This window comes from Patagioenas fasciata, chromosome 1 (genome assembly GCF_037038585.1).
Source record: "Patagioenas fasciata isolate bPatFas1 chromosome 1, bPatFas1.hap1, whole genome shotgun sequence".
Lineage (NCBI taxonomy): Eukaryota > Metazoa > Chordata > Aves > Columbiformes > Columbidae > Patagioenas > Patagioenas fasciata.
This window is the reverse complement of record NC_092520.1, coordinates 176,358,146-176,382,130: the sequence shown is the minus strand read 5'-3', so window position 1 is coordinate 176,382,130 and position 23,985 is coordinate 176,358,146. Positions and strand designations below refer to the sequence as shown.

At 53.9% G+C, this 23,985-nt stretch overlaps 2 protein-coding genes across 2 annotated transcripts; both read right to left on the bottom strand.

Moving 5' to 3' along the window:
* Positions 1-867: 867 nt before the first annotated feature.
* On the bottom strand, positions 868-10,288 carry SLC16A8 (solute carrier family 16 member 8). Its single transcript, XM_065853870.2, has 5 exons — positions 9,734-10,288; positions 5,991-6,227; positions 5,337-5,480; positions 3,918-4,781; positions 868-1,644 (listed from the first exon to the last, which is right to left on the bottom strand). Exons 2-5 carry the CDS (start codon positions 6,217-6,219, stop codon positions 1,250-1,252), a joined length of 1,632 nt encoding a protein of 543 aa, XP_065709942.1. The 5' UTR covers positions 6,220-6,227; positions 9,734-10,288; the 3' UTR covers positions 868-1,249.
* Positions 10,289-11,345: 1,057 nt separating this feature from the next.
* On the bottom strand, positions 11,346-23,496 carry BAIAP2L2 (BAR/IMD domain containing adaptor protein 2 like 2). Its single transcript, XM_065851686.2, has 14 exons — positions 23,077-23,496; positions 22,038-22,113; positions 21,635-21,721; positions 20,509-20,570; positions 19,835-19,906; positions 19,118-19,234; positions 18,565-18,711; positions 17,965-18,117; positions 17,366-17,504; positions 16,348-16,576; positions 15,324-15,395; positions 14,803-14,983; positions 12,910-12,950; positions 11,346-12,100 (listed from the first exon to the last, which is right to left on the bottom strand). Exons 1-14 carry the CDS (start codon positions 23,377-23,379, stop codon positions 12,025-12,027), a joined length of 1,755 nt encoding a protein of 584 aa, XP_065707758.2. The 5' UTR covers positions 23,380-23,496; the 3' UTR covers positions 11,346-12,024.
* Positions 23,497-23,985: the final 489 nt, after the last annotated feature.

Below are 23,985 nucleotides of genomic sequence, written 5' to 3'. Positions count from 1 at the left end.
TCCCTGCAGCCCTCTGCTTTGTTTTTGATCCCTCGCTCTAGTCACAGGTGCCCCCAGGGTCTCCGAGGTGAAGTAGTTCAGGAAAGAGGAAGGAAGGGCTTTGGCCATGGGTGTTTATAAAAGATCCAGTCCTAAAGCAGATTAAGAGTGGTTTAAGCATGCCAGGGAAGGTTGTCGTCTCTGAAACGAGAAATCCACCACTGCAGAGGGGGTGAGGGGGTCATGCCTGCCTTGCAACGTGCTCCAACACGCTCATTAGTGGCACCCAGGAGCTTCGGCTTAGTTCTTCTGCCTTACCTTTGATTCCTTTACGTAAGGGGGTTTTCTCTGTTTAAAAGGAAAATACACACACGCCTGGTGCCATTTGTGCTGAGTAGATAATCAGTTGGGACACACTTATTTACCTGTGCTGAAAGTCCACCCCCACAGGGGCTGAATTGTTCCCTTCACAGGTCAACAGGACTCACTTCAGCCCAGATAAAGCCAGCGCGCTGCTATTCCTGGCAGTGAGGCTCTGTCTTGTGGCTGCTCGCCTAATGGCATTAGGCTTGCTTAGATTTCTTTCTTTTGCACCCTGGCAGCAGCCTCTAACCCAGCGCTTCCCTACTGCAAAAAACAGCATCATGTGCCACAGCCCCAAATTTACCCCCCACAAAGGATATTCCAGACAGAGGTGGTCAGAGCCAGTGTCCCACCAGTTTGGCAGTGTCCAAAGGAGGTGTTTCAGGAGACACAGTGTCTGCCCCCATGCTGGCTGATAGCTGTGGATTACAGCACCTCGCAAGCTTGCTGCCAGCTCGCCTGGCGCTATCCCGACCATGGAAGTGGGGCGGAGGAAACACTGACACCAGACCAAAGCATACCAGATCTGATTACAAAGAGTCTCTAATTGTTTGTGTTCTGTATTGTGACAACGCAGAAGGAAAAGGGAAGTCCTTGGCAGTCTCTTCAAAAGACTTTCTCCAGGGCTGGTTTGGAAGTGAGGAAAGAAGATTTTTTTTTTCTTTTTGGTGTTTGGGCTGCTCTGAGCCTGTGTTGTACCAGCATGGGTGCAGGATGCAAGTAGATGTATCACTGGGTAGGTATGTGGATGTATGTACATAATGACCAGCTATTCTTATACCTCTCCCTCTTACTTCTTACGTCTGCTTGTGTGTCAACTTTCTCCACCCCACATCCCACCTACCCTCCCATGCTGAGGTGCATGCAAACAAGGCCAGTTTTATACGTGCCCGTTCCTCTGCCCTGGCTAAAAACTGTCCCTCTCCACCGTCTGGTCAGCATTGCAGCCATCTCGTGCCAACACCTCCCCGTCCCCCGCGGGACACCCGCCTCCCTCCCCGCTCTGCTCATCTGCCACATGGTTGGCCTCCTCGCTGGCTGCCACCATGGTGTTGTCAGTGCTGTGGGCCAGCTGGTGGTTGTCACTGCTGTGCTCCTCAGCTTCCTGCACGTCAGACTCTGCTTCCTCGGTGTCACTCCCGCCGCCCACGGAGGGGTTCTTCTCTGGGGGAGGCTCCTTCTTCTTCCCGCGGTTCAGGCAGCAGTAGGTGGCCATGGCCAGGAAAAGAGCGGAGAGCACCACCTCTGAGCCTGCCAGGTAGAAGATCACCTCATAGTTCTTGAGAGCATCAACCAGGCGGCCTGATGGTTGGAGAAGAGATGAGACAGTTAGCCTCAGCCTACGTACTCCTGCATGCACAGGTGGGCAGCACCTGCTTTCGGCTGAGGACCCATTTCTCAAGGGACTATGTAAATATCTAAAAATGACCCTGGGCAAGAACCAAACTGTGCCACCAGGAGAAGTACTGTAAGAGCGTGAGTTTGGTGTTTTTTCTTGTTTGGATGAGGTTAAATAATTGTGACATACTGATGTCATGCTCCTGCGTCATGGCAGGCCACCTTCTTCTTGTCAAGGTAAGACTAGCCTCTGAGGGCCTGGCTTGACTAGTCTCAGAAAAGAAATGAAATTTGAGAAGCTGTTACTATTTCTTAGGCTATCATGTCAGGAAAATATTCAGAGAAGAAACATCTATTTGGCAGAGAAATTCCTTTGGCTGGCCCACACCTGATTATTTCTCTGCCAAGGACATGTTCTCAATGCATCCTCTGAATGCACCAGGGCTGGCCATGGAGGTAGAGCTCGCAGTCCTTGGTGCTGGAGAGCATGAGCAGCCACCCTGCTGCAGTCAGGGTGGAACCTACTGAGCAAGGACAGAGCATGCTGACCAGAGGCTTTATCCCAGTCTCCCGTGCTCCTGACTGTGCGTTTGGACTCTGATCCCTGCTGCACTACGGGGCATGGAGGTGCCTCCCAGAGCAGTCATGGGAGGCACACAGCAAATTCCTCAGTGGGTGAATGAGTCCCTGTTCACTCCAGCCAGCCAGCGAGCAAGGAACCTGCGTGTACTGCATGTGTGTGTGCAGCTTATCCTGTGCCAAATGCCCTCAGCCCCACAGCGCGGGAAGCAGCTCAGGAGGATTACACCAAACAAAGCCACTTTGTTCAGCCCCCTTCTTCCAGCCGAGCACTGCTCCCCCGACTCCGAGCCATGGGGTTTGCCAGCACACTCAAGCTTCCTGTACCATGGGGGTCCTGCAGCAGCAAGTCCCCATGGGGGGAAGGTGGGAACCGCACTTGGCTCCCCTCAACATCATTCTTTGATGACCCTGAACCGCCTGTGTCCCGTTGGGCGTGCACATGGTGCCAAGGCACAGCAGGAGAGCTAAGGGATGTCCCCCATCACCATCCACTGGTTAAATCCCCCTCTCCCACCATGATCTCCCACCATGTCCGAGACATATATTTCTTGGTGCTCCCTGGTCTGGGACTGCCAACTGCCCCACAGGTTGTAAGATGGGACATGAATTATTGTTAGCATCAAGAGGCTCTTCTCTTGGCCACCAACTTTTACGTTGAGAGCTGGGTGGAGTTGCTGATGGCAGGTTTTGCTCTAAACTGGTGGTATGTGCTGGGGAAAAGATCATTCGCACTGAGGTGTTCACTGATGGGCTTTAGCCCACGTGTTGCAGCTGAAGGAAGGGAGCACAGGAAGCGACAGGATGGATTTGCCCATGGTCTGTCCCTGACCCTTCCTCGCAAATCACACATGCAGGGAAATGCACTTCATTTGGAAATGATCCTTTGACATGATTTGGCTTTCTCAGATACTTAACAGTAACCTACACCAACCTCTTGGGTGAATGGTCTCTCCCCATTCAACTGCCTGTTTATGGGCTGTTCGTGGGGTGTGGACCTTACCAGGGACTGTGGCCTAGTCTAGACTAGTTGAGAAGCTGTGAGTGTCTCAATCCTCTTAAAAATGAAGTAACAGCAAATGTGTCAGGTCGCTCTAAAAACTGTTTTGAGTTGATTGACACAAAAACGCCTTGGAACTGTGGTCAACACAAATTGAGACCATTATTCACAGCACCAATCAAAAGGCGATGGACACCAAGGAGCACTTGAAAGATCCTCACCTTGTTCTACCAAAGGCTCCCAAAGGTTTGCCTGCAGCATGTGCCTGACCCTTCCTATAACGTGATTTTATGCAACATTTGCAGTGAAGGCAGAGGTCTGAATCCCAGCATGGAAGAGAGGGAAGGGTCCCTGATTGGGACTGAGGGACATTGGAAGTCATGCCATGCCACTCTGGATAGCCCTATGGCTGCCATCACTTGGGTGTTCTGAGCAAAGCAGAGAGAAAAATACCACTTTCTATCTTCTGCCCCTGTTCAGATTCAGTGTTGTGCATGGAGTGAGGCTGGGGGCTTTCACTTCAGATCTCAGCTTCCATGGGAAATTTGAAGTTGAGAAATAGGGTCTTCCTTGAAGTACTGTGCCCATGCCCAATACCTGCAATACTGTGGAATGGAAGCCAAAAAACATCACCTGTGTTTTGCAACAAGACACCTACCTGCAGAGGGTGGACCGATGAGCACAGCAAAAGCCTCAATAAGTAGGACCAGCCCAATAGCACTGGAGAACTTCTGGGAGCCAACAATGGCCATCAGCACCTCAAACTGCAGTGCCCCCACCATGCCATAAGAGATGCCAAAAAAGACGCAGAAGATGACCAGCCCCGTGTAGTTGCTAGCCCTGGCGCTGCAGATGTCTGTCAAGCCGTTGAAGAGCATGGAGAAGCTGAACAGGTACGCCACATGAGGACGGACCCACTTCAACCCTGCCACCATGCCACAGGCTGGGCGAGCAAAGATGTCTATGAAACCGATGATGGAGAGCAAGAATGCAGCCTCTGTGTCTGGTACACCTGTGTCCTTGGCATAGTTGACCAGCAATATGGGGGGCACAAAGAGACCCAAGACCAGGATGAACTTTGAAATAGTGTAAATTATAAACCCTCGATTGGAAAAGATACTAAAATCCAGAAGCTTCTTTCCTTTCCTGGGCTTCTTCTTGGCTTTCTTGGCTTTCTTGGTTCCATCAGTGGTGCTGATTCCTTCCTCTGACTTCCCTCCTATGGGCAGCATCTCCTTGGCTTCATATTTGTCCTGAGTCTTCTCCATCTTCCGCTTCATGCCCATGTCCAGGGGTCTCATGACTGCCCCACAAGTGCAGCAGTTGAGCAGAAGGCCCCCCATGATAAGGAACCCTCCTCGCCAACCAAACTTCTCCAGCAGCACTTGCCCCAGTGGAGAAAGAGAGGAAAGGAAGACAGGGCTCCCAGCAGCAGCCAGTCCATTGGCAAGAGGCCGACGCTTGTCAAAGTATGTGCCCAGCATGATCAGTGAGGGCTGGAAGTTCAACGCCATACCCAGACCTACATGAGGGTAAGAGCAAGAGTGCAAGAACATGAGACATGGTTCGCAACAAGCTGAAAACTCCCCTCAGACTACCCTAGTCCTGAAGTCCCAAGATGGGATTCTTGTGTTCCTCACAAACCTCTGCTCCTTCATGTTGGTGGGTTGCTCCCAGTAAAGATAGGCTATAGCAGCCTATCTGCCTGACATGTACTTGAATCACGTAACTGTGGCCATGTTTAGACAGGACCTGTGGCTTAAACATGAACTTTGCCTCTCTCTCTCATACCATTATGTACTGATGCCATCCCACTTGCCATGATCACTGAGCATCACTTATGTTCTTTCTGTCCCTCTCCCCTCAACCAAAGGCCCTGCCTGTTTACATTACATCCAACTGATGCATCTCCCACAGGTGCAATGTCCAGTACTAGATGCCTCCTGTGAGCAGGTGTGAATAGATGAGGGGGACCTGATGCTAGACATGGCAATACTAAAGGGAGATACAACATGATCTTGTCTTTTCCCCTCGTAAGTCTGTCCCCCTTTCACCCCTTAACTCCTGGGTCTCTCACCTGTTAGCACACCAGCTGTAAGATAAAGCTCAATGATGTTGGTGGTAAAAGATGCCAGGATCATCCCAGCAGAAGCTAGGAGCCCACCGATGAGCATCACGGGCCGGCAGCCAAACTGGTTCACCATGATGCTGCATATTGGTCCTGGGAGGAAGCAGAGGAGACAGAGTAGGAGACCAGGAGGAGACAAGACACTGGGAAGGGGTAGCCAGCCCAAGCAGGGCACTCGGGGAAGATGAAACACTAATGATGGAGGTCACTTCTTGGCTGCTGACACATACATCTGTTGGGCCTGGCCAAGGGCAAGGGGCTGTGGTGTGGAGACCTCTGCTTTGCCATGCCTTCAGCTCCCTGTTCCCTGGGAACAAGACAGTTTGGTGCCATAGGGGCAGTACTTCAGCAATAGAGCAAACTTCATGTCAACTGTCTGAGAGGCAGGTGGGGTGACCCCTGAGGTCTCCTGGCACAGAGGAAACAGGGACATGAAATGCAGCACACTTCTAGAACAGAAGCGGTGGGACAATTGCATTCTGCATGTTGGTTCATGACCAGGCCAGGGAACACGAGGAGAGCCCATGAGCACATGGTCTGCAAGCAGGGCCGTGAAAGGCACTAGCTGGGGAGGGGTGCGGGGGAAGTGTGTCCAAGCATCACCTGTCCCGTAGAGCATGGCCAGCATGATGGAGGAGATCCAGGCTGTGTCACTGTAGCCCACATGGAAATCTTTCATGAGCTCCTTGAAGTAGACACTGACGGCTTTCGGGAAGGCATAGGAGAAGCCAGTGATCACAAAGCAGCCGAGGAGCACAATCCAGCCCCAGCCACCATCTGGGGGCTTCACAGGAGCTGGGAGCTGCCCTTCCTCTGGATCAGCTCTCCCCATCGTCTAGCCTGGAAGCGGAAAGGCAGACCAGGAGGAGGCAGGACAACAGAGAGAGAGAAAGAGATATTTTCAGGCATGCAAGAAGAGTACAGGAGGCAAACATTTACTACAAGGTGTGTCTCCATGCCCACCATCTCCAAGACCCAAGAGCTTCACTGGGGGACCACATCATCTCTCTGCACCTTCATCCTGCCAGGCAAGGCAGGATTGCTTCAGGGTGTGATGTCAAGCCACAGCTGGGCAGAGGTGGGGAGGTCCCTCTGGGCAGCCCACAGCTCTGTAACCCCTGATCAGAAGCCATCAAGCAGGGCCACAGCTCCCAGCTGAGACTGGAGAGCTGCACCTGACGTGGTGGGGCATCAGGATCTGCAGCATCCAACTTGCTCTGCATCCGGCTTTGCCTAAAGGCTGGTGCAAGGTGAAAGCCAGCAAGGTGAACCCTGCCACGCTCTCAAGATCTTCCTCTGAGCCTCTCCCCTCCCGGTTTGCTCCAGCTGTTAGCCTCCCAGAACCTGCCCTGCTACAGATGCCTCCAGCAGTGGAGCACCGGAGGTCCATTAACCCTGTTGTGCCCCCTCCCTCACCCTCCCTTCCCCATCGCGGGGGGCCAGATTTGAGAAATGGGTGAAGGGCAAGAGCACAGACAAGCCTGGTGGCGGTGGTTATTTGCATGCCAGAGAGATTAGGGCTCTGTACCTACACCGAGGGGCCGGAACTAAGCCTGAGGGGGGGGAAGAGGGAATTAGGGGGGATGTCTTGTGAGTCGCTCTCAGGGCTGTTAAGCTGCCCAGGAATTTTGCTCCAGTTGGCTGCTGTGGGTCTGTTTTTCTCATTTCTCCCTTAGGCACCAGGTCTTTGCCATACCCCTTCCAGAACATTTGGCCTCAGTTTCTTGATCAGACAGGCTTGTTTTCACACCTATATGCAAAAAAAACCCACAATACTGGCCTTTGATTACAGATGCTCTTAAGTAGGTGGGCTTTCTCCATTGCCTGAGCTGGACTTTGCCGGGTCCAGTTTGCACTATCACTGTCCTGTTGGCAGTATGACCCCAGTGTGGGTTCTCTCCCTTGGCTGAAGGAGCTATGAGATGTCAGCAATGTCCCCATCCCTTGGCACTGGCAGTCATGGGAAATTCCAGCACTCATACGCTGACTGGACACTGCTGAGGGGACAAGGACACTCCACACGGCTAGAACCTGGGAGCTTTGAGTCGGGGTGTGTTTCTCAAGGTGGTCCCTCTTCTTTGTGTCTTCCGAGCAATGAGGACAAGTTGCCTTGATTCCCACAGCACTGCTCTTGCTCAGCAAGTTAAACAAGTGCAAATCCTTTAGGCAAAAGCACAGATGTCACAGCCTGGGGCAGAGTTCAGGCAAAGGGTCCTTGCTTGGCAAGAGGTGGCCCTACTGTGCAACAGCCCTGAATCTTGCAGAAGAGGAGGGTGACTGGTCTTTCTGAGGCTGGAGGAGGCTCAGTGTGCAGAGCCAAGGCTGGAAAAAGGGCTGGGCAGAGTTCTGAGAGGGGTCTGAAACCACACTTCAGGGGATGCTGGAGGAGGGACTTGCAAGACAAGACAGCTAGGCCACTTCTGGAGCCCTCCGCAAGGGATGTGGCACCTGCACCCACAGCACATCGATATGAGGAGGCACAAAACGGTCTTGTCTGGTTGGTTTTAGACTGCTGCCTGAGCCATGTTTGACCTGTGGAGGGATGGGTGGGATTGGTGTCACCAGCCAGTCACAGTGGTCTCTCTCTTTCCCCTCCGAGGGGGTCCCTTGCTCCTGAAAACATGTGAGGGTTTGTTCATGGCAGCACACAGGCATCTGCCACCGCCACGGGTCTCCGCAGCAGAGATCCCCAAACTTCAGAACGCGTTAGCCGTGAAAAAAGGGAGCAGGATCTGCGTCTGAGCGTGGATTGGGGTGGCTCCTCTTCTGGATGACCACATCCTAGCACTCTCTGGCTGAACTATGGGCTGGTGCAGGCTACTCCAGTCTCTCCTTATCAGCCCAGGTCTCAGGGACTGTGGCCAAGGGGCAGAGGCATGAAATGAGAACAGGTGCTATAAAGACACTTTCAAGGCAAAGAATCATTGCAAGAATGAAAAAATAATAATATACGCTACAGACACCCATATCTTCCCTCTCTCTCCCCTTTTTGGTGTTATGTGCATCACTGGCACCGGACAGCCAGACTGAGCAGTCTCACTCAGCTTCTACTATTGCCCACCTGCTGCTCCTCTCCTTTTCCACCTGACTGACAAGCCAGGTACAGCTGTACAAAAAGTGACCTGCTGCAAAAACGCAACAATTTCTCCATCAGTGCTGGTTCTCTATCTCTGCACCATCTGCAAATTGCTACCTCAAATAGGAGCAACTGAAACCAAACACACTCTGAGCCTTTTTACACAATCCCTCTCCCTGTCTCACTCTTCTTGTTCTCATCTTGCTCCACAAATCAAATGAATCAGTGAAACCATTGCAATTAATGTAGTTTTTTTTCTCCAGCTACCTAGCAGGAAAATATTTGTCCACCTGTGGCATGCTCTTCAGACACTTCTGTAGTATCATCTATCGATGATGAATCTGATGTCTGATTTTGAACAGCACATTAGACAAATCTCCATCAGTTCTGTTGGAGTCTGGAGCTGGATGGGTACCTCTGCAGGAGCTACATGCTTGGTGCTACAGAGCTCTGCAGCAAGGCAGGAAGTGGCTTTCACCTGCCTGCAGCTAGATGTTGGCTGAAAAAGATGAGGTGCACCAGAGGAGCTCACCTGTGAAGACGTCTCCAAGGGCAATGTGCTATAGCGCAGCTCTGCTGGAGATTTATCCCAGCTCTGAGCCAGATGTTTCAGAGCTGCCTTGTTCCTAACACTGTGGCATGTATGCTAGCTCTTCTGCTCGTGGCTGCACACGGTAGTCACAATTTCTACCCTGCACCTGCCATTGCATACTTTACAGCTTGCTGTTATTTTCTCTTCACTTAAGGAGCTTTATTCACAGGTAAAAATACCACATGTAAGTTCTCACACACCTAAAAGCTCATCAGCATGGGCACCTGCCCTTCCTTGTGCATCCCACGCAGGTGGCCCAGAGCAGGCACTGTCACAGAGCACGCTGCAGGTGGGTGCCAGAAGACTTGCACCAACACCAGAAGTCACAAGCCTGGGCTGGGAGGGTGAAAGCCACAGCAGGTTCAGCCACAGCTGCCAGTCCCTGGACGCACACAAAGAACAGAGCAGCCGGTGCTGGACGATGCCCAGCAAAGCCCTGCTGTGCCAGGCAAGCTGCGTCCAGGAGGGTCCACACAAATGCTGGCATGGCTCCTGGTGCCTCCACACAGTACAGATGGGGTGGGAGGGTCTGTTTATTAAATGCAAGGGCCAGAATTTGTGCCAGCAGCCTCTCCAACCCACAGACAACACCCTGGGAAAGCATTCATTAAACAAGTGGGACGAGCTGTCCCCTCAGCAGCCGGTGCCAGGATAGAAGCATCCCTCCACGCCACTGACCTGTGTAATGAAGAGACAACCTCCTGGGCACAGGCTGAGCCTCCGAGGGCTGAGCGTTCTCTTCTCCCTGCGGCTGGTGCTTCCCGGCTCTGGATGAGGGCACCCGGTTAGATGGTCCTGCCGGCTCTTTGCTCCATGCTGGGCACACTGTCAGCCGGGCACAGGGCGATGCCTGCAGGAATCCAGCACCCGTCAAGCAGTTTCTTGTGCCCTGCTCCTTCCTTGAGGCAACTATGTCCTCTTTAGACAGCTAATCCCCCTCTCAGCCTGCTTTCCTCCAGCTCCAGTGCTGCCCAGCAAAGCTGCCTGTGGCTGATCCGGGGGGACACTCTGCGTGGGGGACCTCCTTGCCTCCTGCGGGTGCAGGTAGTGCCCCACGATGCTCCCAGTGTGGACGTGGGTCAGCAGCCACTAATGGTTTCAGGTGGCCAGAGACCAGCGGATGCTGAGCGGGCAGAAAGCACTTCTCCACTTTTAAGAGGCTTTTCCAGCCAATGGGGAGGAGGTGGCTGCCTGCCGCAGCCCGAATCCCCCGAATCCCCCGGTAATCCTGCTGCCTTGCCTTTCCCCCAGTAGAGTGGGGCAGGCTGGAGGGAGCAGACGGAGAGGGGCTGAAGCAGGAGGAAGCAGGGAGAGAGTGGAGAGCACTGGTGATGGATCCAGCCAGGAGGGAGGGCAGTGGAGCATGAGAGCATGAGCTAATGTTTCATCAAGGGGCACAATGGGGGAAGGAGCCCCCCATGGCTTCCTCAGCCACCAGCCAGAAGGATGGAGAAGAGCTGGTCTGGCTTTGCAGGGCATGTGCTCAGTAGAGAAGGAAGACAAGGTGGAGCGACCAAGGAATTGACACCATCCATGGCTCAAAGTGCCAGAGCCTGCCTGCTCCTGGCAGCTCACAAACCTCCCAGAACAAAGCACCTCAGCAGGCGCCACCCAAAAGAGGGTCTGGTGGGCACTGGGGACAAGCCAGTCTCTGGCCACACATGGGGGAACCTGATTTACTTCCAGGGAGGCGGATCCAGGCTCAGTCCGGGCGGCGTTTTGGGGAGGGAATGGCCCAAGCTGTAAACCCTCAAAGCCCCTCAGCCTCGTGGCAGCGGGATGGGGGCGGGCTGCAGGGGCTTTGCAACACTCGCAGCCGGGGTTTAATTTCTATTAATAAGGCTAATCGGCTAAAGCCCCGGCCATCGCTCACGCTCCCTCCCTCGCCGCATCTCCCCTGAGGGCTCCCCCATCACATGTAGGGCATCCCTGGCAGCAGGGCCAGGCTGGTGAGGCTCCCCACAGGTCCTGGGGCAGCAGCCCCGGGATGCCCCTGGGGCACACCGCCCGTCGGGGCACGGAGATGGCTGCCCAGCCTTGTCCTGCCGCGCCAAGCCTGCCCACACATGGCAGCCGGGCAGTGGGGGCTTGCTGCCCTCCAGCGGCAGGACAGCCGGGGCCACGGGGTTGGCCAGCAGGGGTCACACAGCCCTCCCACTGCCCACCATGGCCCCCTGGGCTGGCAGCTGCGCCATCCAGAGCCACAGAACTGTGGTGTTCAACGCCCCACCATGGCCCCAGTGCTGGTGGGGACCCCACGTCTTTCTCCCCGACTGAGCCACTACAGAAGCAGTGTTCTCCGTTTTATTTATAAAAACCCAAACGTTTTCCACAGAACAATTGTCAAAGGAGCTGGGCAGCAGCACAGGGCACCGTCACCTGCCCCTGCCATGTCCCAGGGCTGCCTGGCAAGGGAAGGAGCCACACTGGGGGTGAGAAGGGGCAGATGCTGCTACAAATGGAGATGGTTGCCCAAGGGGCCAAGAACAGAGTGCTGCACACTGCAGACCCTGTCAGCCAGACCATGTTATGGAAAGCCTTCTTGTCACCTCCTCCCTTTGGGGTTCATTTTTCTGGTAACAAAGGGACTGTTTGGCCCGTGTTATTCCCTGCCCACAGCAGGGCTAACAAAGCTTTGCCTTCGTCACCCTGCTCACACTGCTCCATGCCATAGATGATCTTACCTACCTATCCCCCTGTCCCCCAAGACAAGCAGCATCCCCTATTTCAGGCCACCAATAACACCAGACTTCTCCCATAGTAACATCACTCTGGGAGGGGGGCACAAGGGACAGTCTAAAAGGAGCAGCAGAGATCTGCTGCGGGCTAAAGTGTGCCAGATGGCCAGGTGAGACAGGTTCCGATGTCCAAGAGGTAAGAAGGGAGAAAAGAGAGGTTATTCCATGAGCAGTAGCACTAGGTTGCCTCCTCCTTCCCTGCTGAAATTCTCTGCCATCCGCAGCTCCGCTTCATCGGATGATGGGCGCTGAGCGGTCATTGGTGACTGTGGGACGTAGCTTGACTGTGGCAAAGGGGTTGGTACCTCTGGGAGGGGAAAGGAAACAGGCAACCATCAGGAAACCTGCAAAAACCATGCAGGGGTCCCACCAACCAAGCAAAGTCTATGTAGTACTGCTGGGCAGCCACGTCCATGCCAATGTAATATGATAAAGCTGGCTGCTAAGTATATGTTCTCCCTCCTTAACACACCCTCCTGCACATTCCTATGTGGTTCCCCTTGGGCTCTCCTTAGGGGCTTTCTCACCCTCTTCCATAGGATGAAGAAGGGACACTAGCATAGGGCTGTTCCTTGCAGTGGCACTCTACACTTGTGGCCCCTGACCCCACAAGCAAGGAGTCATGGAGCAGAAAGAGGATACAGCATCGTGCCAGAAACATGGAAACACCAACCCAGCTGCAGGGGGAAGGAAAGCAGGGGTTTCTGGCAAGTCTCATCTCCACAGACCTGACTCATCAAAGCTAAAAGCCATGCCCCTTACACCTCAGCCCTCTCCAAGCAGACAGAGCTGCACAAGTCATGTAGCTCCACACTCAAGCTGAGCTGCACTTGTGGCTCTTCCAGAATGGATGGGAAGGTGCACACAGGTCAGGCTATGTGCTCAGGGTGCTCAGGTCTGACCTTGTATTACCAGAGGTAGGAGAGAACATTCCCAGTCAGCAGACATCAGATTGGCCCACCTCTGCCTCCTCTCCTGGAAGGTGGGTTGTGCATTGCGTTCCTCCAGATACTTACCCGTTCCTCCCACATTTGATAATCCAAAAGATTAAATAATAATAGCATTGTAATAATGCCCCTCTGTTGATTCCAGAGCAGAGCTCCATGCCTCACTCACCGTGGGAAGAGTTCAGGAGGCTGGTCAAATACTCCTGATTTCTGCAGTGAAAAGAAAGGCAGCAGTGAGTGATCTGGGGTGGGGAATGGAGAGACAAAAGCGGGGCAGAATACACTGCACACACAAATGAAGATGTCATGAAACATCTAAGTGACTTAGGAGCCCAAGTCTTATTTAAAAGGCTCTGACTCCTTATTCTTTCAAGATTTGCAAAAGCCCACGAAGTTACTGCTACAGATAACACCCTGATTTCTGTGGTGGGGGGTTTTCTTTATGTCACAGGTTCGCTATTCCCCTAGGACACCTCCCTTTGTCTTGGGGAAGAAAGGAGATGCCTCAGATCCCCAAAGTGTCACGTCTGAAGAGCACAGCAAACAGTGACAGTCTGAACTACGTTTCACGGTGCCAGCACAGCCAGAGATGCCCCCCTCATGTTGCCCACATATCCTGACAAAGAGTTTATCGTCAGTGCCCTCACATGCTCCCTGCATCCACAGGGAATTCAAGAGCTGTAGCTACCTACCCTACACCACATACTGCTTAAATGTGGAGGAGCCTGATGGAGAAAGATAGACCTGGGCCCTGTGGCCCTTATTCTTGGCCAGTGGATAGCGAAGGGTCAGTGACAACTGGCCTGCTAAAGTATGCCAGTTTCTGTAGCTGGTGGCAGACAAGAAAGCCACATGTGGCTATCTGTGTTCCAGTTGTGAAGTCAAACACACATCCATCTGCTCCTGGCTCAACTGGAGACTGTTTTTGGCATAAGTTTAGAGCAAGGCTGAGTCTTTCCAAACTTCTAATGTGGCTCAATTGCTCTGCCATGGTACTCCAAATGCTCCACATACTTCATTGCTCAATCCCAGGTTTAGCCCTACACACTAGCCCTAGGCCTGGATGGAAACAAGTGACCCCGAGGTGGGGATAGGCTGCAGAGCCTGTTCCCCTCTGTGTTGTGCAGCCAGAGGCTCCCTGAAACCACAGAGCAGGACATGAAGAGAGAAGAGTAATTAAGTGTTGTATTTTTCAGTCCTTTGAGCCATCCAGTTGCTTCCAACCTCGCACTGGTCTGGAACCAGTGACCAGAGATGGTGTCCCAGCCTCCTACGAGACTGAGCAAGTAACGTCCCACAGGCAAACGCTGTTCATGCTCCCAAGTCCTCACCTTTAACTGCCCTCAACTCTAACTTTGTCCTCACCAGTCAATTCCCCACAGCTGGAAGCAGTGGTAAGTGGTGGGTTTGCTTCTCAGTATGCCATCCATAAGCCGTGGGTTAGACACAACTTGTTCTAAGGCTCTCCAAAATGGCTGTGCCCTCAGCCTGTGCTTTTCCCCTACCCCAGCTGTGGCTTTAACCCAACCCTTGCTTGAATTTAGAAGGGGAGCCTTATGAAACTCCTCTCCGTTCTCTGAAGTGAGAAGAAGGATGGCATCTCTGTTAGCTGGTCACCCACTCCCAGCTCAGCCTGATCACTCCATGGTCCTACTATTAGCAGAAAGAGGTGCTGCGCTGGAGCCACCAGAAATCAGGCTGGGAGGTCATGGAGAAAAGGACTGAACTGAAGGGTCCCTGGTGAGCAAAAAGAAAGAGAAATGAGAAGGACAGGGGCAGGAAAGTGGTCCCTTGAGGGAGCAAAGCCAGCCACCAAGGATCTGCACACACAAGGCTGACTGGCAGGGGCCACGAGGACATGGTGGCATGCAAACAGACTGGGTGAGAAAGGTCAGTGCTAACAAGACTCCTTAGCTGAGGAAAGAAGGAGGTCACACTCCAATATCTGGAAGGTGTTTTCCTTTCTCAACAGGCCGATGTGGAAAATGAATGTGTTGTAGGATGCAAGTCAGACATGGCCCACTCCACACACACTCCACACACACACACCTCCTGCACTTACCTTGGAGCCAGAACTGACTGGGGTGGCCACCCCACTCTGATGACTGCTGGCACCCACCGACAAGGGAGGTGGGTTTGGCAAGCTGGGCTGAGCAGCGGCAGGCCAGTAATTGCTAGAGGAAGGAGTGTTGGGACGGTCCAGGATGTCGTCCATACTGTGACTGCTTCGCAGTGGGAAGGGCCTAAGCAAGAGAAGACAGTGGGTTCAGAGTCAAAGAACAAGGAACAGGGAGCAGCACAGGTGCTGGCCACAACACATATCTGTGGGATGTCTCTGGACAAAATGCACGTGGCTTGGACTGGCCCAGCCACAAGCACCTTTGAGAAGATGTTGCATGTGTTAAGGGAGCCACCTAGGGTAAGCCTGTGAGATCCCAGAGCACAGCAAGGCTCTCAGCAGATGCTTCAGTGTGGGACCACTGCAGGTATCCATGGGGCACACCCCAAACAGATACCCCACTGGTGTTAGTGACCTACCAGGAGCCACTCCAGCTCCTGCCTGCCTGGTTGCTCTCCTGTTACCTGGTAGCTGACCCCTCCATCTCCCCTGCATCATCCAGAGGCTTGACATAAGCTTCAGGGAACCAGCCGCATCTAGGGCACAAGAACAAAGATGAATGAGGTCCAGGCATCCATGGTTTGTGGTTCTTCAGATCCAGCTGCCCAGTACTGCTGATCTTCTATGCCCATCTCACACATCAACGAAGCTGCTGCTGCTGCTAACATATGTGACAGGGGTCCTGGATATCTTTCACCCCCCGGTGGGACATGGGATTATTGTGAGACAGTCCTTGAGCTTGGAGCAGGACTTGCTCATCTTGGCCGTGCAAAGTGCCTACTACCAGGAGCAATGCTGGTGCAATCCAGAAAGAGATGCTCATAAGGAAGCCAAGGCCAGCACACAAGGAAGCTGTGGAAATCCCTTCTCCTCAGAGCAAAGCAGCTCCACCCCAGAAGGCCCCCCAAAGACAGGCACCGCTCCTGCTCATCTCACATCTGAGTGTGAATGTCCCTGCAGTGCAGCATTCAGGGATTCCACATGTAACAGGGGTGGGTTTTGCACAGATGCTGGCTGGCGGTGCCATGAAGAGTAATTCAGTAAGCACCAGGTGCAGCAGTTTCCGTGCCCTGTCTGCGCTGGAGGCTGACGCGGCCGTTGTGGTGTGAGCTGAGAAACGCCAGACCTCTCAGGTAACTCCAGCAGTTCACAGCTCTGAGCCGGGTCCCATGACAGGAGTCACTCAGTCACGCAAGTTGGGAGGGGGGTCACTGTGTCCCTGGCTCTCCCAGACAAAGCCCCTGGAGCCCTCTCAGGCAGATCATCCATGCTAACCCTGCCCCACCACATCTCCTCAGCTTGGAGAGCCCCTGTGCCCGGCGCAGCTCATGACTGAGGACATAGTGATGTCCCAGCCAGATAGTGGGTGAGACAAAATGCCCAAGCCACCCCAGGAGAGGAAGGGGGAGATGATTTTGGGCTTAAGCCTCTCAGCTCCAGACCCAACAAGTCCACATCAGGCCAATTGACAGCAGCGAAGTCACGTACGTGGACGAGCCCTCCAGCTTGCCGTACAGCCACCCGTTCTGCGCCTCTGGCATCAGCACCGTGATGACGTCCCCGGGTTCGAACCGCAGCAGGGTTCGGTTGACACCCGTCGTGTGCGGCACGATAGCATGTACCCTCACCGTGCCGCTCCTCCTCCTGCCGTCGCTGCCGCCGCTGCCGGCCTCGCCGAAGGAACCCGAACGGGAGGTACGGCCGGTAGGGAGCAAGCCTGCAGGGGAGGCATTGGAGGGGTCTGACTGGAGTCTGGCACCCTCCTGCAAGATCCACGCTGCCTTGAAGGGAGCATTGCTTCCCTGGTCAAGTAATTATGCTAGAGGAAGAGCACACGGCCTTTCTCTGCAGGGAGTGAGCATGGCATAGCAAGTGGAAAGCACAGTAGAAGGTTCATCTTGCAGGAGAAAATAAAGTCAAACTGAAGCCACTTGCTTTGCACTGCGTCCTCTTTGGCCAAATGTCTAGAGCATAGGCACTGCATGGCCTAACCGATGCCCTGGCTGATGGCCCTCTTCCCAGCCTTGCCAGAGCAACCGAGTATTTGGGTCATTTTTCCCTTCCCCTGCCCTTTTAAATGTTTTTAAAATGCTTTAAGCTGAAATTTTTCTAGAAGGAAAAGGAGGTGAGATGACGCAAGTGGGTGGGTTCTGTAGGGCAGGTGCTTTTCCCTTTTTTTAAAATGGGAACTCCAGTAAGATCCAGCCCTCATGGTTCAAGGAGCCTTGAAACTTGCACATCTGTGGGTTCCTCACCTCACAGAGCCATCCAGGAAGCCTGGCCTTGTCCTGGATGGACCCTGCTCTGAAGGTTGAGCTCATCCTCTGCTTCATTCAGCCTTGCCCTCCCCAGCTCCCATATTCACTGTCCTCTCACCACACTCAGGAATGTGGCTGAAGATCAGTGGCCTGATAGAGTGGTGGTCCCTTCCCAAACCCAACCCTGCTCCCAGAGGGGCCCAACCCCTGTGCTTCCCCCCATGATTGCTCCTGGGCATGGATCATACTTGCTGATGGTGTCCTCCGCAGTGGCCGCCTGGGAGACTCTGGCTGGGGAGACAGTCTCATTTCTGGAGGTTCTGGAGAGAAGACACTGGATCTACTCCCAGTCATGGGAGAAGCAAAGTCGCCAAGGGGTCGCTGGGGCTGTTGGAAGGAAAGGAGGTTTAATGTATATCCACGGGGGCTGCCTTAAGCAGGAGATGCTCTGAGAGATACCCAGTCCCCCTCAGAAAGTCAAACCTAGCACGTTCCCCATTGCGGACCAAACACATGCTTCCATCTTGGCCAGGAAAGGCCACAGAAGCTGGACAAGGCAGCAAATACCATGGTTGGCCAAGGACTGGCATTGCTGTGCAGCCTGAAAGGGGCAACTTCAGCCTTGCCACCATAGAATCACAGAACAGTTTGGGTTGGAAGGGACCTTTAAATGTCATATAGTCCAATCCCCTGCAATAAGCAGGGACATCTTCAACTAGATCAGGTTGCTCAGAACCCATCCAGCCTGGCCTTGAATGTCTCCAGGGATGGAGCATCTACCACCTCTCTGGGCAACTTGTGCCAGTGTTTCACCGAACAAGGTAGAGGCCATCCATGGGTTCCTCACCATCTCAAGGTGGGTGGGAGTGAGCCGGCCTGATGGATACCCCTGGCTGTGGGAGGCTGAAAGAAGACCATGCGAGTGGCTGTTGGAAGGGTTGCGGCTGGCCTCCAGCTGCTCCTTCCACTGCGGTACCTTGGTCTGGATCATGCCTCGAGCCTGGGATGAGAGAGAAGACGAGGGTGTGATGGACAAGGCAAAACAGCTACAGAAGGAGCTGAGGCTGCCATGTGCATCAGATTAGGGACCAGGTCCTCCCACGATTAGGTTAGTGGGAATGGCCAAACAGAGCCCCACAGGAGTGAATTTCTAGGATGGCACCCTCCAGCAGAGACCCTGTGGTCCCAAAGACCCTGCTGTAAATACCTACATCACCCTTCCCTCTCCCATCGCTCACATACCCCACTAACCCTGTGTCAGCACCATCCTTAGCCCCAGTCATGCTCTCCCAGCCCTGCAGAGTCAGCCTGAACCCCACAGCAAGAAAGAGAGTCTCCTGCCCAGTCCCTGTGCAGACATTGCCTTCACCCAAGGGGTGGCTCAGTCCTGGATCCCTCCTGTCTGCCTGCTCCCCAAGCTCGGCTCCCCAGCACACTAGGGCCGTACCCTGCTGTAAAACTGGAGGAGGGTGTTGTAGAGCATCTGGTGCTTTTCAGCCAGGAAGCGGTAGCGGCGTTTCTCCTCCAGCTCAGCCTCCCTCTGGCTCTCAGAGACGAACGCCTGCATCTCTGAGCGCAGTCGCATCACATTCTCCTGGGCCACAGGGGAAAGCGGAAGGAAGGGATCAGTGTAAATCCAGCAGAGCGGGCTCACACAGGGCAAGGGAAGAGTCAAAATAGGTCGTTGTGTCTACCAGCCTCCCAGTCCATTCGCAGTGCTGGAGCAGCACAGAGGAGACGGAGCAGAGTGCCAGGGATTAAGTCCTTATACATGGGGTTTTGATAAATGAGGAAAGGGTTTGGCAGGAGTGTGTACCACAGATCAGCAGCACCCTGTAGAAGAGGAGTTTCCTCCTTTCCAGATGAGCCTGCTGCCTTTTGAATGCTGGGGTCCACCCCTTGGCTTTTAAGGAAGGATGGGGTTGTTCAGAAACCAGTCCTGTCTCCAGAAAAATCATCCAGTTAATTTTCCCACTCCCCTTCCTGCAATCGCTGCTCACCTTCATCTCCCGGACATTTTTATCACGGGCCCTCTCCATTCTCCACAGCTCTGCCATGCACTTGTCCAGGTTGGTGGCTCTGCGCTGGTACTCCAGCTCATACTGCTTCTGGCTCTCCTGCCAGGGACAAACCAGGCTGGGTGAGGAACCAGAAGCCCAGCCACATTGTGATGCAGCTCTGATAAGTGGTTCAGAATCTGAGTCCCCCTGCAATCAGGCTTCACCTGCCCCTCTTATAAAAAGTCGTTTTTTACTTTTATCTTCATTTGGAAAGGCCCCAGAATGCTCATGAGCCTCAGGATCTCAGGAGCAAGAACTGGTGCACAGCTCCCCTGCACTGGGAGCAAGCGCCCAGGCTTCTGTCTCCCTCCACGACACTAGCCACCGGCATGGCCAGCTGGGCCACAATGGCACGGGACCCACACCTGTGTGGAGGCTGTGGGCTGGGGAAGTTGAGAACTCTGCTTTTGGGATGCCAAGTCTCTCAACCCTATTGAAGCATTCAGGAAGTCCCACTGCGCAGAAGAGAACAGTCGCCTGCCCTCTTTAGTGCTCCATTGTCAGTCAAGCTAAGGGGGATTTGGTCCATGATGGGAGAAGAAGATAAATCCTCCTAATTCCTGCTGTGGGAAGTCAAGGAAACATCTCAAGTGCTCAAGCAAAAGCCCTTGGGTGGAGTAGGGAGGGTTGAGGAGAAGAACGGAATTCATCACTCACACTGATGAACTGCACGTCCAGTTTGGTGTTCTTCTCCATGTGCTGCAGCAGGTCCACATGGAAGGTCTGAGCCTGGAAGAGGCGAAGGAGGCATCACCCTCATCCTTTCACCATATGGGGTGTTACATGCACTGCAGTGAGGAGTGGCTCACAAAACCCGCAGACCTAGTGACTCTTTTGCCACCTGGGCCCCACACAGAATCCACAAATGGGCACACTGGGTCTCCCATGGAGCAGCCCTGGAGCTTGAGGGTGGGCACTCAGCACCCAACCCACCATTAACCCCCAAGTCTGGGCACAAATAGCAGCATCTGGTAGGGCTGGCATCCCCTCCACTCCTGTCCCACTACTGCCACCCAGGGAACAAGAGGACAGCCTCCCCACATCTTCAGAGCCAGGCATGGCTCAGTCTGCTGCACACCTGCCACCATGTTTGCAGAGGGGTGGTGACAGTGCACCAACAGCACCAAATGCTGCACAATGGCCAGGCTGTGGTCACGCCAGCTCGGTAACACGCCTCTGTCACATGCAGCAGGGACAGCAGGGAGGCTGGCACCTGCCAGCAGGCGTGTCAGAGGGCGGGAGATTGGGAAAACCAGGCAAATGCCGACATGCTGCGGTTAAAGAAGTCATTTTTTCCCCCACCTGCACCAGCCCCCAGGAAAACCACTCACCACAACTTCCAAATCAGAGCTCAGGAGTCTCTGCGTGTTGGACATCTGCAGCAGAATTTCACCTTTAAGGAAACAGATAGGAGAGGGTGGAAAAATCCCGCAGCCATTTCCTTGTGCACACAAGGAGGCAGAGCGACAGCATGCGACTTGGGCTGGTGATATATGGGTGTGAAAGTCCAACAGATACTGCGACACGCTGCTCTGCACCCTGGGGGAGGCTGGTAGCCTTCCTCCCCAGGGCTCAGCTCCACTGCCACCCCTCAGGCACTGCAGAGCTGCCAGACCAGCACCAGGCTCGGCCATGGGCTCTGGGTGCTGGGTTTCCACTCTGCCACAGCCCCTATGAGCCCCATTTCCACCCCCAGTGGCACCACAGCTACATTGCATGGTTCTGGTTGTGCTACGGGAAAGTAGCTACCGCACCGACTGCCGACACTGCATGCGGTCCCACTTTACCGGTATTGGTAGTATGAAATGGTGAAGGGAAGAGATTTGATGACAGGGAGTAGAAGAATGAGTTGGGTGGTGCAGATGACAGTAGGAGTCTGCAGAAGGGACACGTCTGCTGGAAGTTTTTTACTAAAATGTAAAGTATCAGAGCAGTTCCCTGAACATATTTTCAACAGCCAAAATTTGGCTTCAAGAGTTATTTGGATTGCTGAGTGTAAGCCCCCAAGCTCCAAGCTGCCATTTCAGGTGGCTGCAGGCTCAGGAAAACAACACTCTACCAGCAGCTGTTAGACCATGCTCTCCAGCTTTTCCCTTACACCTGCAAGGAGGAGACAAAGGGTTACTCTAAGATGAAAACCTCAACTCTCAGGGCAGAATGCCTCAGCAAGGACTGGCATCCATGAGAAGTCCATTGCTGGAGGCCCATCCCAGGAGCTGGGCTCAGCCGTTGATCTCAGAGAGATAAAGGGGAGTATGCTGGGGCCTTGGAAGATATTCAAGGACACACAATAAATTTGACTCTCACTGCCTGCACGTGGCCTGGCGATGTGAGACACCATTTAGAGGATCTGTCTTCTTTCCCCCAATAACTGGAAAGGGACCAGCTAAGGGGAAAGGCCAAAAAAATGCAGCTGTCTCGTCAGAGGACAGAGGATGGTGAGTGGGAGAGCCTTACCCAGCACATGTGAGGTGGAGCTCTGCAGTGCTTGCTCCCCAATCTTCTCGATGGCCTTAAAATACACTTCAGCTGCTTTGGATAATGCTGTGATGAGAGAAGAGAGGAGGTGAGGATCTGGCCTGCCTTCCCACCATCACCAGCCCCAGAAAGCGGCACACAGGACAGCCACCCCTGGTAGCTCGCCTATAGGCAAGGGCACCCTTGTTTCTCCCCATCCATGCCTAATAACAGCAGTGGGTCCTGGAGCAGGAGAAAAGTGAATAAGAGCAACTAAGGACATGCCACGGGGGGACCAGAAGCCTTGCTCTGAGTGACAGCAGCATCTCCTGAGGCACAGTGGACACCCAGGATGGAGAGAGCAGCACAATCTGGAGCCTGGGCCATGCAGGATCTCACTCACCATGGAAGGCACGCACATAGTTGTTCCCCAGGTACACCAGGTTCTCCAGTGCCGGGTTGAACTGTTCCAGGATACTCTGTGCCCAGGTAGAAGCATGTTAATGCCAGTCTTCTCCACACCCCAGAGACCTCAGCAGGTCAATGCCCTCCTACTGCAGTTTGGATGGGTGCAGCTGGGACCCAGAGAGCTCTCCCAGCCGCGACGCTGGATGGCTGTGGTGATATACAACCATGCACAGTCAGCTCCCTGCTTCAGAGGTAGCTGAGACCTTCAGCTGCCAGTCAGCCAAGGGAGGAGCAATGCCACAGGGCAAGGTATCTTGCTGGAGAGCCAAGTAGTCGCCTGAAGATGGCTTTACCCAAGGCCCCATACACGCTGCAGACAGGACAGTAACTACAAGGGGATCTGAGCAGCATTTCCCTCATCTGTGAGCCTGTTGGGGTGAGGACCACCGTTTATCACCTAGGCACGAACATGACTTTTTCCTGGCCAGGATTTGATGCGCTGCCAGAGTCAGCAGCAGCTTGGTAAAGAGAAGGGTTTGTCTGCTTCAGACCAGCCTCACTCTTACCTGCTGCATTTATCAAAGGTGTTCACGTCTACACCATAGCAGACCAGAGGCTGGAATAAGCCATTCCCCCTTCTCCCAGCCTTCAACACCTTGGTGCAGCACCAATGTGCATAGGGAAGCATTTGTGAGATCAGAAGACTCTTTCCAGCAAGGGGGAAAACAGCCAACTGAACTCCTCCTTCCTAAAGGCAACCAGGACACCTCACCCTTCATGCTTCATGTCCAAACCACCCTGGTTGCCTGATTCTTTCCCAAATCTGCCTTAAGACCCACGCCACCCTTCCCTACTGCTGTCTGCTCTGAAACACAGCCCAGAGCCCACAGGAGCTGCTGCAGTTCAGCCCAGGGACAGATCCAGTCCTCAGCTGTCCATCCTTCCAAGGAATCTTTGGCAGAAAACAGCTCTTCTCGTCCCACCCGCATGTCTCCTCCAGGCAGACAGGAGCAGCCTTTGGTGCCAGCACTCACCTTATAGATAGCAATGGTGGATCTGTAGGACAGGTCCATCTCTGGAGCCTTTTCCTTCTCCCAGAGAAACAAGGAGCAAAGGAGAGCACACGATGCTATACCGGTCCAGAGGACTCTGCTTCTGCAGAGCTGAATGGATGGAAAGAGCCCGTCACTGTCAAGGTAGGACAGCAGGAAGACACAGACGTGGTACAAAGGGAACGGAGCACTGCTGGAGTTTAATAATTCACCAGCTGGAACTTGATCTCTGGAAGCAACTGGACTCTGTGAAGAGACGAATCCTGCAACAGCCAGCAAGGGCATGTGACCGCCTCTTTGAATTATTGATTGTCAGCTCAGTACCCATCTCCCCCTGCCCTGACACCTGCGGAGCCAGCCACCTGCCAGAGGAACTGCCTGATGGCTCACTGCCACCACTCGCAGGTGGCTCGCTCAGCCTCGCCGTGCTGGCCAAGCATCTTCAGGTCACTCACACAGAGGCACTGTCAGCCGGGAGATCCCTGTCAGCTTGCAATTGCAGGCAGCAAATAGCAAGGGGGGGCAAAAATATGTAAAGAAAGTTTAAAAAGGGTTTCACCTCTTCCCTGACTGCTATTCCCCCACCTCAAGCCTCAGCTCGCTGGCTCGGAGCCTCCCTCCCACCCCCAGCCTCAGTGAGACTCCCCGCTGACAGGTGTGAGCTTGTGCCCAAGCGCTCCTGCTCTCCCAGCCTGTGTGCAGGGGCCCAAGCACATCACCCGGGAGGCCCTGCAGATAGCGCAGGCTTATGATGGGGGAGAGCGCAAGGCAGAGACAAAAAGCAGAAAGGAGCTCATGTTTTCTCCATCCCAAGGTGTGGGGTTTTGTTTTTCCACAGGTAGGTAAACCCCTTCGCTAAGCAGGAAAAAGAAAACCTTTATCCCACATTAA